The sequence below is a fragment of the Haplochromis burtoni genome, unplaced genomic scaffold (genome assembly GCF_018398535.1).
Source record: "Haplochromis burtoni strain Fernald_Lab_line unplaced genomic scaffold, NCSU_Asbu1 Contig_2, whole genome shotgun sequence".
In the NCBI taxonomy this organism is placed as follows: Eukaryota; Metazoa; Chordata; class Actinopteri; order Cichliformes; family Cichlidae; genus Haplochromis; species Haplochromis burtoni.
This window is the reverse complement of record NW_024582363.1, coordinates 7,006,154-7,022,201: the sequence shown is the minus strand read 5'-3', so window position 1 is coordinate 7,022,201 and position 16,048 is coordinate 7,006,154. Positions and strand designations below refer to the sequence as shown.

General features: G+C 37.9%; 1 protein-coding gene across 1 annotated transcript in view; it reads right to left on the bottom strand.

The window, feature by feature from the left end:
• Window positions 1-4,049: 4,049 nt before the first annotated feature.
• Window positions 4,050-16,048, bottom strand: part of gnb5b (guanine nucleotide binding protein (G protein), beta 5b) — a 15,355-nt gene continuing 3,356 nt past the window's right edge. The window contains exons 3-13 of the mRNA XM_042218768.1: window positions 13,901-14,012; window positions 12,854-12,990; window positions 12,639-12,680; window positions 11,664-11,740; window positions 11,426-11,558; window positions 8,571-8,714; window positions 8,269-8,360; window positions 7,752-7,800; window positions 6,007-6,103; window positions 5,622-5,788; window positions 4,050-4,560 (exon numbers count right to left, since the gene is read on the bottom strand). Of these exons, the coding sequence (XP_042074702.1) occupies window positions 4,549-4,560; window positions 5,622-5,788; window positions 6,007-6,103; window positions 7,752-7,800; window positions 8,269-8,360; window positions 8,571-8,714; window positions 11,426-11,558; window positions 11,664-11,740; window positions 12,639-12,680; window positions 12,854-12,990; window positions 13,901-14,012 (1,062 nt within the window). The 3' untranslated portion in view covers window positions 4,050-4,548. The remainder of the gene's footprint in view (window positions 4,561-5,621; window positions 5,789-6,006; window positions 6,104-7,751; window positions 7,801-8,268; window positions 8,361-8,570; window positions 8,715-11,425; window positions 11,559-11,663; window positions 11,741-12,638; window positions 12,681-12,853; window positions 12,991-13,900; window positions 14,013-16,048) is intronic.

Below are 16,048 nucleotides of genomic sequence, written 5' to 3'. Positions count from 1 at the left end.
GTGCATGGTAACAGGGTGTGTAGATAGCAGTGTTACAAATCAGTGCGATCAGTAAGTCTTGGTGTTTTCTCAGAGAAAGGTTGAGCTGAAAGTAAATAAATAAGTGTAGTTATATAAATAAAGGAAGGAAACTGAATTTAATATGTCTTCTGGACACCAAGTATTACAAACTATGCCAAAGAGAACTGACCTCAGAGAACTGCCACTAGCACATGACTTATGTCACTTCCTTTTTCCAAGTTTTTTCTCTTCTGTTTCCCAACTAGATAGGTTTCATTAGAGAACAGTAATTATATACCGCAAGTTATGTCCCACAACACTTGTGGACTTCTGTTAAAGTATATTGATGATTAAAATATCACTTAATAATTGTAAAAGACATGTCAACAAAATTTTTTAAAAAAAAGCAAAAAAGTGGATTTATAGTTTATTTTAACTGTTATACTTAACATGCAATTTGGTTATCAAGTGTATGGATTTTCAGGGAGTCCAGGACTTCTGACTTGTAGCTTTCAATTATTAAATCATTTACTAGCAGGGACTTAACAGAGGGGATTTAATGTCTATCAGAGAGATCAGCAAGTAAAAAAATTAACAATTTTACTTTTTGGTGAAGTCGAGGATGTTATATTGTTCTCTCTTCAGTGTGTACGCCCTATAGCTTACACATTGCTTCTTAGATGCAATGGACGGTGGATGTCGTATATTGTGTTTAAAAAAAAAAACAATGGACATCCCTGCACAGGCTCTTTAAAAATTGGTATGTCCTCTGAGCTTTCACCTTCCTGATCTAATGTCTGGAGCTCCTCCATCTCATCTGCTGACAGCAGGAAGTCTTTCTTTCCTTCAAGAATTCTGTGAAAATTCCTTTCTGCATCACTCAGTACTCTGCCTCCTGAAGTGTCGGCATTGGTTGAAAACAGGAGTTGGTAAATCCTGCTCTCCACCAAATAAAATATTATAATATTTCTGAAATCCTATGAAATTGAAGTTACGAGTCTCATTGGACTTTTTGGACCCTTGTTGACATAAAACGTGGAAGCTGCAGTCCCCGTCATTAAAAAAAAAAGTCAATGTTGCCTGTTAGTCAAACCCCCTCATTATGCTGTCATTAAAAATCCCAGGATATCATAAACTGTGATGACACAGAGGTCACAAAACTCATTTTCCTTAGCTTGGTTTGTCTTTTGGCTTAAAAAGTCCAGGTAAATCTACAGGTGTAATTTTGATAGCAAGGATTAATTAAGTTAATTGTTAACATTTCCCACGGCTCAGAAAGCAAACTTGCGGTTTATGGACATTTCTTTTTCGCCACTAAACAGTGACATCTGTTACTCGTTCCAAATCCATGAACAGCATGAGGAAGTGAAACATACAGAGGATATGCATATAATCACTATGATGATAAACTCAGTGTTAATTTTAGGGACTTTCACTTCATGGTAATACCTGTTGTATGCTTGTCCTTCAATCTCCGTTTCACCTTCCCTACATCACGGCCTTTCTCTGTCTACACTGGTGTTTCCCCCTGGGTGATTCCCACTATAAATTTATGACAATCTGAATGCAGGCTAGCAACGAAACTGAAAAAAACACACGTAAAACAGAGCAACCTAATCCCCAGAGTGCATGTTTTCTATGACATAAGTTTAATCATCTGAAATGCAAAGTTAGTGGCTTTCGGAGAAGGTCGATGTCACAGAAACACAGTGATGCAGCTGTTATGTTATTAAAGTTGGATGCTACCCTTCCTACAGCAGAAATACCCCCCCCCCCGCTGTACTGACTGGACTTAGTGGCATTGTGGTAAACATGTCGCTAGATACATAAAGTGATGATGTGGATAGGGTGGCCGACCTTTGACCTTTGTTTAGAAAAAACAGAGACGTGTAAGAACGGCATCAACAATGCTTTGAGGTCAGAGACTGAACAAACAGTAGAGGGTCATGACATGAAAAGTCAGTGAGCGTCTCCCACCTGACGCCCTCAGAATCAGCTTATTCTTTGTCTCTTAGGCTATTTAATGAAGCCATGCAAGGCTTTGATGCATAAACTTGGAGGGATGGATAAAAATTTGGGGCTTTTTGATTCATTTGATATTTCTCAGAATTTGAGCCCTCCTAATAAGCACAGGAGATTACCACAGGGCGATTTTATATGGAAACAATATGTTTGCTTCCTTCAGGGGAATAATGTCACTGTTACAAAATGCTGTTTAAACGTTATCGTTCTGACGTAAAAGTTCTTTTTTTTTTTCTTCTAAAATTATGTACACTTTACGTCATCGTGGACCTTTGCACATGCTTCCTGCATTACAGCATTTGTTTCCCTACCATACAGAGAACCATTGTTCACCCTTCATCGTCATAGTCCATGAAAATCAAATATCAGAAACAGGAAGAGATGTGTGAATCTAGAAATGCCTCGATAATAAAAAAAAACAAACAAACCACCAGATGAAAATTTAACTTAACAGTTTTAACTGGGATTCCAATAAGAAAGGAAACCCAACTTTACAAAGACTCTCATATAAGACCATAAAAAAGCTTCCATGTGTGCTTATTGTTTTATTTAGCAAGGGAGTCAGGAATGTTACATTCAAAATAAAATATATATTTGGCTTTCACATACCAATACCAAACCAGTAACTTAAAGTTAAAGTAACTAAAGTTAGTGTATCTTTTTTGGTGAGATGGTTAACATTTGTTTTGTTCTGTGTTCATTATATTCTTTGGTGTTTATTTTGGTCAAATCCAGATATAAAAGCATTGCAATTTAGATGGAGTTGTTTAAAAAGGGTAGATGTGCTAGGCTAAAACTACAGCTTTCACATTTTTAGTCAGTAGCTTGTGTTATTTTCCAGCTGTTTTTGCAGTTTGTATGACACTAAAGATAAGATTTAGCACTATGTTAAAATTTCAAACATCCTGTCAGCATTAGTAATGTCCTGCTTTGACCCCCCCTCTAGCATACGTTTTGCTTCCCATTTACTTTTTTGATATATGGTCACCTTATTCACAAACAAAGTCAAGTGTCGAATCTTTTTTTTAATCTCCATATCCTCTGCAGAGCCAGACAGTTTTATGTTTACTGTGGATCAGTTACGTAATTCAACAAGCTCAGTGCCTGTTAACTGATTGTCAGACAATCATAAAATGTCTGGTATGTGGAAAAAAATAAAATAAGGTAAATAAAACAGACAATATAAATCAGTGCATTCAAACAGATTGTGTACTATAAAGCAATCTGGCATGGTATGTGAGTAGGAATAATTGTGATAACAAGTACCCGACTGAAATGGTCCAACAAGGTTTGAGAATTCAAACAAAATCCTGTCCTGATCTTTAGCACAGGGAACCAATATCTTTTTCTTTCAGGAACTGTTATGAAATCATTCATTAATTTATATTAAAAAAAAGAAGAAGCAAAAAGCAAAAAAAAGCCAACAAAAACGTTTTACTGAGCTTTTCATTGCTGCACTACCCTCTTTCTGCTGGGATACAGTGTAAACGCCCCCTAGTGCCACTAAATGGAACCAAAGAAGACCGCATTTTCTTCTGTCTACTTCCTTCTCATTTTCTCTCTACTAACTTTCCCAAAAATCATACTTGGGGGTTTAAATGCTTCAGTGATTTCACCAATTATAACCTTGAAATAAAAGATTTGTCAGATCTCTGCTTATTTACATCTCTCCCCTTCCCAGAACAGAAGAAATGCAAATTTCAGCCACTGGAACCGAATCTAGGTCATCCTGAATGCCGGGAGGCTGAAGTTGAATGCAGCTTGAGAGGCACAATCAGTTAAAATGAGGGGATTTACAAAAGTCTTTACATGCTGCTGTATGCTTTGTTAAGCCATATCAGGTCAACCTTATATGTTTTTGCATTTGCATCTTCAGAGTGTGGTTAGACATGAGTGCATTAAAAGGATATATATAGTATCCTGTGTGTCAAGTAGGGGCCAGGGTAGAAGTGGCTGTAGCCTACATGAAAATTTGTATTTTCCCCACAATAAAATATGCATTTTGAAATAAGAAAACTGAGGTTCTATTCAAATTTCTTTTCTTGTGTTTAATCATGACATCAGCTACAGCAAAATACCAAAAAAGTAGAGACAATATACACAACACATTTAACAGCATGTGCAACTACAGCTTCTTAAGAAAAGTGACAGTGGGCATTATTTACATGACAATCGGTAATATTGTTTGCAGTATGACACACAAGTTTGATCATGCAGATGATTTCTAAAGGTTATTTGGCTCTTTACAGGAATACATATTTCACACTATGTTAAAAAATAACATATTTATTTAGCATCAGTCATCAGGGTAACAATAACAAAGACTGGGAATACCAACATCTGCTTAAACAAATATCCACTTTATAGATATTATTGAATATTTTCATTCAGAGACATCTGAGGGCTTGGCTGACTGAAGGTTTCTTCAATACACACCTGAAGTAGTGCTAATATTTCAGGCTGGGCTTTGGGATTATTGGCCACCAAATGTAGATACCTTTGTTGGAAACTACCACGATAAAAACTCTAGGCCCAAACCTGCATGAGACAGAAGTGCAGAGTTAAAAACATAAATTTTTATGTCTGTAGCTACATTTAAAAAAAAAATTAACCAGCCATTTTATTAGATATCCATTCAACTAATATCTAATCGGCCAATCACCTGGCAGCAACATTTAGGCATGTAGACATGCTTTGACCAAGCACTGGAATGGGGAAGAAAGATGATTTAAGTCTGAGTATTTCAGAAACTGCTGATTTATTGGGACTTTCCACAGAATCATATCAATTGTTTACTGAGAAAGGTCCAGAAGAGAAAATATCCAGTGATCAGCGGTTTTCTGGGTGAAAATCCCTTGTTGATAGGTCAGAGGAGAATGGTCAGACTACTTCCAGCTGATAGGAAGTTAACACTAACTCAAATAATAACTTGAAAAAGAGTATCTTTGAGGGCGAATATGATGAGCCTTGAAGCAGATGGGCTACCGAGGACCACAGAGAATGCTCCTGTCATCTAAGGACCGGCAACTGAGGCTACAATTCACAAAGGGTGACCAAACTTGGAAAAATGTTGCCTGGTTTGATGAGTCTTAATTTCTGTTAGATGGTGCGATCAGAATTTAGCATAAATAACATGAAACCACGGATCCATCCTGACTCGTTTCAACAGTTCAGGTTGCTGGTGATGGTGTGACAGTGTTTAGGATATTTTCTTGGCACATTTTGTGTCCCTCGCTATCAACTGAATATCATTTAAGCACCACAACTTAACCTGAGTTTTCTTGCTGACTATGTCCACCTCTTTATAACTACAGTGTACCCATCTTTTGATGGTTACTTCTAGCAGGATAACACACCATGTTACAAAGCTCTAATCATCTCACAAAGAATTGAAGAAGTTCTGAGAGCAAACGAATGTCCAATCCAGTATTAGCAAGGTGTGCCTAATAAAGTGGCTAGTGAATTTATAAAATGACTCATTCACTAACGGAACATGAAGTATATTTTTAAATTAAAAAGCCACAGTAAATTCCAAAACAAGCCTACTGTTTACCCAAAACAAAAATATAATTTGATCCTGTTGAGAAACTCCAGCTCACCCGTAAAGTGCTATCCCAGGAAGCTGAACAGAGCGCTGTGCCATCAGGTGACACTCTCACTCTGCTAACACGGTTCTCGTGACCAAACAATATGGTGGCACGAGTCCCCTTCAAAACATCCCATACATTGATAGCGTAGTCATTATAACCAGCGAAGAGCAGACGGCCTGAGGGTGGAAGAAAGAGAAAGATATGGTGGAGACATAGATGAAAAGGAAGTGGGAAAACCAGGGAAGCAGACACTCACAAATTATAAGGTGAAATTCCTTTTGAATCTAAATTTGAGACAGAACAGAGAACCAAAGCGTTCTCAAGCTTTCTTGAGCCAAAACGTACTGAACACATTTGTTACAGCAATTTAAAGAGTGTTTGACTGACTCCTCACCGCTCAGAGAGAAGTCACAGGTGGAAGCGCCAAATATGATGCTGTCCTTCTGGTAGACTGCCACTTCACGGTCAGCTCTCAAGTCATAGAAACGGCACTTTGGAAAACCAGAAAACATAGAAACAACCAGTATGTAAAAACATACCACGGTGGTTATTCCAGTAAATGGCCTACAGTGCAGATTATCAGAGTAAATCACAGCAACGAGGCTGAGGTTGCTTTTAGAGCTAAACTGATGTTGCCGTTGTTTCTGCCACGCCCTAATTAATGTGACCAATCAAATTACAGGGAGACAGGAAAAATAATGAACACTTAACCTAAATCCAACCTGAGAGGTAGCATAAAACTAAACATGTCTCATGACACAGACTACACATCTCTGTACATGTACATGGGACAACTGTTAGTAAAAATGTAACACATGTTTAATGTTTGTAAAAGGACCTTCTTCGTCTCAAAAAAAAAAAAACCCTCAAAATGCAACTTAAAGATGAAAAAAAGGAAATTCGAAATTGGAAAATGAGTCAGCTAAGTTTAAAAAAAACAATCTCAACAACGACTATTGTTCAGAGACAATAACTCCAGTCTCCCAAGGGAAATGGATCCATTAATCTGGGACAATCTGCTCTTTATTGTGACCTCGTTGCACTTTAAATTATCTCACCTGACGTCTTAAAGTCTTCCTGCTTTAAGGTATTTCTGCCAGAAAGCACTGAAGGAAAATTTCTCCCATCAATGGCTTTTTCCTTTCGTCTCAGCCACTTGTCTGCTAATATAAAACCTAATGTAGTTGTACAATTTTATCCAGGTGTAAGCTTTGAACCACAGGTCAGAGTATCAGTGCAGTCCTACTTTCTTCCATAAACATGAAGTCTCTCACGCTTTCCAGGTTTAAGGAGGAATCATTTCATCCCAGTCCCAGCTTGAGTCCCAGTTTGTTTTAGAAAGAATTTTACTGATGACAATAAGTCTTTATACTAAGGTAATTAATCGATAATAACAATTTTACATCTTAATAAGTCTAAATAAGTGCTGATAATAAGATCACAAACAATCCTTACAGGATTTGTATGTTTTTTTGTTACTTTAATGATATTACCACATTTTTAAAAATGTATTTAATAACAGTTAACTATGCACTTTAAAACTGACCTACACATTTTTTCCCTAAAAATACCTTATTAAGGGTAATAAAGCTATTAATAACTAATGTGCTTTTTAAAACTCTAGGTGTCTGGCTTGAGTACTACATGGTGTCGAGACTGAAAAAAACAAACAAACTAAAGTACAATATTTTAGTGCAATAACATCTCAATGTCTTTTGTTGTCATTGCTTTTAGTCTCTTATTGATAGTTCTGTATTGATTTTCTGCATTTGGTATGTTTCTGTTTTTTTACTTCTATTTTAATGTCATCCTTAAGGTTAAGCTTATACTCATTTTTATCTTGTTTTGTACTCTTAATGTATCTATTCTGTAGCGTTGCTTTTAAAGCACCTTTATAATAAATAAAACTATTAATGTTGTTATAAATGCCTTGATAAGAAAAAGCGAATCACAGAGTTCACAATAAAGCTTAATAATGTTCCAAAAATAAATCAGAGGGAGCTCTGTGACTCAATATTACTGCTCCACGCAGGACTGAGACAGTCATTTAGGTATCGTATCGTATTGTATCACCGATGGCACAGAGTGACATGAGCTCATCGAAACAAACAGATGAGCAGGTTACATGACAGGACTCACCGTCGCATCATCAGAGGCAGATGCAAATGCATCTCCACTGGGGTAGTACCTATGCACAAGTAGACAAAAGCAGGTTTAGAAATGATGCGGTAATGATGTATTTTCCATTGAAGAGGAAATTGACAGATTCTGTTTTTAATTTAAGCTTTTCTTTTGAAGTAAGTAAATTATTTTGGTGCATGATCTGCATCACAGAGCTCAGTCTGTATGACCAACACAAGAACACAAACAAGTCTTCTAAATGAAAAATGTGTTGGTTTCTCAATACTCTCCTTTTGTTCACACACTCAAAAAATATCTATAAGAAAACACAAAAATGTAAAAATAATGTCTCAGAAATAAATTAAAACTATTATATTTATTTTTGTTGAATTGTTTTTCTCTCAACATCAAAAGGCAGCAGCTGTCTTCCCTTTGGCTACAGCTTTTTAATGTCTGTCAAAGAAATGATCCATTTTTCATTTGTAAAATCAAGAAACTGTGATTCACTTAAGCTTTTTAAAAGAGTAGGACCCACTTCACGCAGTTGATGTCAGACTCGTGGCTCTCGAAAGATTGAATGTTCTGTCCAGAGCGCATGTCCCACACATTGGCCTTCATATCACAGCCCTGACAACACAAACACACACATACAGATAAACAGACACACACAGGCGCGCAAAGAAAATATTGTTGTTCTCCAGTAAAATCCCAGTTTCTTCATCATAGTTCAATGAAAACCAAACACAAAGAAGTGAATTACAGGGTTTCCCCTGAAGAAGACCACATGAATCTCAAACCAATCCACAGAATATTTCTCTCTCTCTCTTTCGCTCTCACCCCAGAGACAAAAGTGTTTCCAGTCTCAGATGGGGCGAGGTCCAGGGACAGGACATCAGCTGTGTGACCGTGGAAACTCTGCAGCAGCTGCCCGCTCTCCACATCCCACAATGCACATGTGCCATCGCCACTGGAGGTCAGGAGCTAGCAGACACAAATGTACAGAGATACATGAATATAAGAGCAAGGCCATGCATCTTCTTTATATACACAACACTTTTTATCACTCATGCCTGTTTGTTTAACCCTTAAGCAACCCAACTACTTTAGCAGCTAAAACGATAAGCATCATTTATGACCCAATCATATTTTATGGAAACTTCAACTAAAAGCACAAACTGCAGAACTAAATAATTTAGACAATTGCCATTTTACAAAACAATTTTTTTAACCCAAAGGTATATTTCAGTGAATTGTGTAGTACAATTGTGTATTTTTACATGCTAGTATAATTTTAACACCAAAATATGACACCATCGTCAGTGTGTTTTTTCCATCCTGTTCTAACTATACACAAAGCTCTGATTGTTGATGTGTAATATTATAAAACACTGAAATATAACTAAATGTTAGCAGTCAGAAATAAATACAGTCCTTTCCACAGCATTGGAGAGTTCCTGTAAAAACTCAGAGAAGCAGATTGAAGTAATCATGGCATGAAACGTCACAAAGGCACGTTCCAATATCTGATTGAGGTTAGAAATGTTTTTTAGGGAAATGTTTTTAAATATCTTTGCCCAATCGAGAACCTTGAAGCCAGTGAAACCCAGACCATAGAAACTAAACAAAAAGGAAGCTTAGAAATATTAAAATAGTTTGGAAAGCCTATTTTTTGGTTGAAACTGGGATACACAACAGAACAATGATCCCAAGCACACCAGCGAATCTACAGCAGAATGGCTGAAAAATAAAATAATCAAGGTGCTGTCCTTGCAGCACCTTGATTATTTTTGATTTTTTTTTTTGCTGCGAAATGTGGTTCTAAAAACTACTGAATCATGAGGCGTCCATTTTCACATGACTGTTAACTCTAGCACTTGATTAATTCAGAGAAGTGAAGGTTTCTTTACCCTAAACACCCACACAGACATATGATTAGTGGTTTTATCTTTGCTGGGATTTTTTCCTCCTTCTTTAAAAGTATTTTTAGCTGCTTGGTTTCACTTCTCAGTTCAATTACGTAGAAATGAAACAGATAATACACTAGATAGTGTGCTCCTAATCATTACGCAATTATGGTCAAATAAAGTACTTTTTTTTTAAATTAAGCGTTCGGCTTGTTTTATTCTGCTTTTATAGATGGATTGCTCTGAGGGGTTGTCAGTTAATTTGCCAGGAAATCTGACCTAAAGAGGAACCTTTGCCTATTTATTAGTCAAGGCAGGTTTTTTTTCTATAGCACAGTTCATGCACAAGACAAATCAAAAGGCTTTACATAAACATTAAAAGGACATTAATAATAAAAACCTAAAAAAATAAATACATGAATGAAATAAAATTAAAAACAAAACAAAATATCGAGAAACCGTCATCAGAATACATGAAGTGAGTTGCATATGATACAAACAGGCAACGTGGGGAAGAAGAGTACATCCTCTCTGTTACAAAAACTCTTACTATGTATCTGAATACAAAGAAGCAGACAAAATGTCAACAAATCCTCTAATGAAAACAGATTACGGGCACTTAGAGACACATGCAGACATCTGAGGTCCCTGCCGGCTGGTGGATTAGAGAGCTCCTGCTGGATGACCCCAGGCACAAAAAACACCACACATCCTGCCTGCACCAAGCGGTAACTCCAGTTTCAACACGAATATAATTATCAGTAAGCCACAATTACTCCCACACACAGATGGAAATCTCAGCGATCTGACGGAGAGCCTTTGCATCACTTTACGCACCACCAGCCTGACCTTAAAACTTCCATGGTTGGTTCGTTATTACTCAGTGAAACCACACAACAGCACCAGCTGAAAACCTGAGCTAACACACGGATATACACAAATACTACACGATCAAAGCATGTAATCTAGACTTTAAGGGATTTTAAAGCTGCTCAATTGAGTCTCCTACACACTGCTGCAGTAAAATATACAGGAACTTAAAAAATATAAAGACTGGCATGCGTGACAGTGTGTTGAAGGGAGAAAAAAGACGACAGACAGGAAGACGACATGCATGTGTGTATTTTTGTGTTAAATGTTCTGCCCTCAAGTCACTGTGCTCCACTCTTCTTTAGATAAAAGCCACTCAGTGTCTATTAATACACCCACGAGAGAGGATCATACCCCCCCCCCCCCTCGTCTCTTTCCGGCCCCTCCTCATCCCTGCCACCCATCTCCTTTCTCCTCTCCTTCCCTGCCCTCATTTTACCTCCACTCCCACTGTGTTCCTGTGCCTCACCGAGGGCCAAAGTGAAGTAAATTATTAATGCCAAATATTTCAGGTTGTCTCCTTCATGTTCCCTTTTTGATTCTCTTCCTCTCCCTACCTGTACAGAAAAGACCCCTAACTTTCAACATATGGAAGCCAGTATTTATAAGAAAAATGAAGAAGATAACCGTCACTATTCCTTGAAAAAACAAGACTGATTAGATGTAATGAAGGAGGGATGGAGGTGGAAGGGAAACATTCATACGATGAGCAGCTTGATCGGGTAATTATGCCATGTTTTTTCTTTATATTTAGCAGTGCTACAAAAGCTTTTCTCGCTATCATGGCTCAAAGTAAAGAAAAATCCTTGTTGCACTCGTTGGCTGCATTGAATATGCTACCATGTACTTCTACTGGCTATTTGAGAAGCCTGGAGGACCACATCCCCTAAAAGCTCCACCAGCTGATGCGCCGCTCACCTGCATGTCAGAGTTGGTGAAGGAGCAGCCTGACACATAGTTGGTGTGCATAGCAACCGACTTCTTCTTCGCAGCCAAGTTCTCATTTTTGTCCAGAGACAACGGGATGACTGAGCACTTGTTATCCAGGCCACTTTGGGAGAAAGCAAATGTTCAGTAATGGGTTTCACCCCAGTTACAGCAACAAAGTAGTCACCGATAACCATTCATGATTAAACACAAAGATCTTTCCACCTACCCGCATGCTATAGCACAGCCCGAGGGGGCATAAGCACACGCCAGCACCCACGTGCACGGCAGGGGAACTCCATGCTCCTGTGGGCAACAGAGAACGTAATAAACACACATACGCAAAGAAAAAAAATGGTTATTATGGTTAAAAAAAAAACATATCTTCTTTTTTAACATAAAAACAAGCAAGGCAGCTTGTGCACAGCTGTGGTTTAATCTGGATGTGGTGTGTATTAATGAGGATTAAATTCAGTGTACTTATGCCTCCTCGTCACGAGGCATAACGGCTAGAAAGGCTGAATCCTGGCTATGATTTAAGGCCGGACACATACACTGAGTGATTATGGGGGACAGATGGATAGATAATATTTAAATTCATATTTCCATATAGTCGTGTCAAGTCCTCTTTCTCTCTCTTTGAGGATATAGGATGGCCCACTCACACCCTCAACACCAGCACATATGGTGATGGAACATGCATCTGAGCATTCAGAGGAAGAGAAAAATCACTCAGACTTACATAACAGACGGAGATTGATTCTGATCTTTTTTTATGTTGAGGGAAATTATTAAGGTAGACTGAAAACATGAGCATTAGCATTAATGCAAGAGCATTAATGGTGCTGTAACAGTATGCATTATATGTTATATTTACTCAAAAAATTAAACTTGTTATTTTTAAACTTGGGACAAGGTTCCTGTAATGTAATTTTTGCTGCAACTTGACATGAATTTGGACTGAAGCGTGAAAGATTCACAGCAGCAGATTGTCATATTTTGCAAGCCCCTGACGTAAAATGTTCCTCTTTTCCTTTCCAGAAATTTGCAAGGAGAGGAAAAGCACATGATGGTTCCAAGTTCCCAAATTTCATAGACATGAAATTCATAGTTTTTTTTGTAATTTTGCAAGAATAATAAAAAATGCACTAAAAGTTCAAGGAATTCTTACACATACAAAAACGCCACATAAAGGTTTACACACCTTATTAAGAGTGAATGCATCCCAGACGATCACTTTTCCGTCCTAGGATAGAGAAATGAAGTCTTTTAATGGAAAAATAAACTCACAAAAACAAATAGGCCAACACAGAATAACAGACACACTGTTGTGTCATAGAAACAACACAATATTTATCTTTAGATACTACATCTTGTGTATGGATGTATGTGTGTGTGTGTGTGTGAGCAGGTGCATACCTGTGATGAGCTGACCATGCGTCGCTTGTCTTTGCACCAGTCCATACACAGCACCTTGTTCCCGTGACCCTTCAGTACACGTCTGGTCTTTATGGAGAGAGCACTCAACACTTCAACCTTCTCTGCCACCTGGTGCACTGAGGTGTGAAACACACACACACACACACACGCACGCACGCACGCACGCACGCACGCACGCACAATTTACCAGTGAAAAGGAAGTGAAAACATTAGCAAAACAAGTGGTTTTTATGAATGTAGAAATCTGTGCATTTTGCTGTTTTTTCTAACAATTTCATAATCAAAATAATCTTTATCTAAAAAAAGAAAGATATTTTTTATATTTCTCAACTGCTAATGCTCTGTTGTTGTACATTTCACTTAAATGTGCATTAGCCTGTTATTAAATATCAATGATCTGATGCTCTTACTCTGCCAGTGAACATCACTGTCGATAGGCGATGCTTTTATCAGATAGATATTTAGTAAACTTGGCTTTCAAAACTGCTGTCATGTAATGTTTTTGTAGTTCAAATATGCTTGTTATTAGATCATTGCTAGCTCTGCCAGTAAATTACAGCATTAGTGGGCATAACGCTAAAGAGTTTGTCCTTGCAGGCGCACTGTTGCCTCTGCATGTCAGCTTCATAGACTGTAGCCCTAAATTATTATGATTATTATATATAAAGGCAGTTGTAACATTCAAGTGAAAAAAAAAACATTAAATAAAGTTTTTCATTCCCCAGCACTTTTAACTAACAGCCGTATATTTCCAGTGTTTTCTATACCAGACTTATTCATGATCAAATATCTAGTGCCCCCCCCCCTCTTTTTTTAAGGTTCCCATCCTTTGCCCCTCAATTAAAATAACAAATCCTGGAAACGCCCCTGCACAAAACCTCTCCTTTGCCACCCCATGTAAAATTTCAGAGACAAGTCCAACAGCTGGCAGCTGCATATTTTAAGCAGATAAGAAAATGTTTCATTAGAAAACGAGAAGCAGAGTGCTTGAAGCTCGTTTTGCTGTTTGTTTAATTCATCACTTACACTCCACGTCGTTCAGCTTGTTTCGCTCCTCCTCCAGCTTCTTCTTCAGAGTCTCGCTCTCCCTCTTCAGTGACTCCAGGGTTTCCCCTTTTTGGAGCCCCTGACAAGCCATCTTCGAGAGCAGAGAAAAGAGGAGAGCAAAGGGAGGAAGGGAGCGGGAAACAAGGGAGAATTGGGAGAAGCGGGTGGTTGGCGGTTAGAGGTTTGTTTAAATAGTCCTCGAGCGCGACTGTGATGCTGTTGCGCGTGCTGCACTCCGCTGCTCTGCTCAGCCTCCTCCCCCTCTCTGCTCCCTGCACCGCTGTTCACCGGGAGCTCCTCAGTCTCCACCTTTTGTCTTATTCCCATATTCCAGTTATGGCATGACAGCTGCTTTCAAAACGCGTTGTTATTTAACATAAAAATTTATGCAAGAAAATTTATATGAGAAAATATTAAGATGTTTAAATAATGATGAGGCATTATATATGAGAAAGCTGACAATCTTCAGTTTAAGTTTGTGGGACAATTCTGAAAAGGTAGGTCTAAATCCTATTTTGAGTTTTTAGTTTTTCATCAGTTTTTTTCTGGAAAATGTTAATTAAAGTTAATTTAGACAGTCCGATTGAAGGACTGTCTAAATTCACATTAACATATCTAAAAAATACGAAGTATATTATACATAATTGTGACTATATAAACTGCTATTGTAAATCTATCCAAGCGCCTGCTTATAAAAAATAAAATTAAAAACCACCACAATCTTAGAAAATGTTGTTATACTTGATTTGTTATTTTTTGTGGTGGAAAATTGAAAGAAATAAAATTGTGAGCCTCTATATGTCTTTATATGTTATTTACTGAAATGTCTGCAGAGGGACCAACTCATCACAGAAGGTAAGACAGTCTGCAAACGAGTGGCCACGAACAAAGAAGTGATTCAATATTTAAAGCTTGATTCTCACGCACGCATGCATGCTGGCTGGAGTCTAACAGAGTGAAGCCAGATTGACCTAAACAAAGATGCAAGATGCATAAACCAGAGCTGCTCTGCTCGCCTTGAGGCACATGCAAAGGGTCACTGCTTATACACTCCCATTTACGTTAACCTGTGTGCAGACAAACAAAGCTTTCACAGTAAAACAAAGAACAGAGTAAAACAGTTACAGCTCTTATTTTTCTTCTACACTTCTCAGCGCCAGTGCTGGAAGTGAGTCGCTCTTCTTGCATCACTTTGCCACTACTGGAGATTCCAGGCTCTGGTTGCCTAGGTAACCCTTTACCATATTGCCGCCCCGCACCCTGACACATGGCTCAGTGGTTCGCTTCGCTCTTACTGATGCTAAAAAAAGTTTTATATTTCTTTTAGTTTGTTTATCATATTCTCTCTGGAGACGTCATCTTTCAGGCTGCTTTTAAATAAAAGGTTAAATGGGTAAAATTATTACTGGTCAGTTTGTTTCCTGCGCCATCTTTAGGTAATAAATGGTATTACATGAAAGTATAGCCCAGCCCTTGTTTAACTTTGCCTGATGTCTCTTCAGCACAATAAAGAGATTTCTATGACTTGAGCTCAGAGCAGCTGTTTCTTCACATTCTGTTAATAGCTTTTTTTAGTAGAATTTAATGAGTGGTGGTGATGATTGTGCACTACCACTTAAATGAATTTAATCATTGTTTTTATTTATTTTACTAAGTTTACTTTAAACCCATAGCGGTAGCACCTATACATTCATGTAACAACAGCAGCAGGACACATAAAGCTTGATGAATTACCTAGCAGGTGATGATACAGCATGTCTAAACATGCTGCAGTTTCAATACTGTGCTATGTTGATAGTGATTAACGTGTTTGTGTGTCCTTTTCTGCAAGTGAATATCAAATAAAATTGACAATTCTTCCCACACTGGCCATTCAAATGTTATTTAACATAATCATTACATCAAACCTCAACAGAATCAAAGTAGGCAGTTTGATCCTTTGTTACAGATCTATTGTTTGTTTAATTGAAGCAGATATGTTAATATTATGTAAAGTACATGTTAGGAAGTGTATTTCTGTCCTTGTTTGGAGATGATCACAGGGGACACTGGTGTCAAGTGAGCTGAGAGCCACTTCCTGTGTGTGTGTGTGTGTGTGTGTGTGTGTGTGTGTGTGTGTGTGTGTGT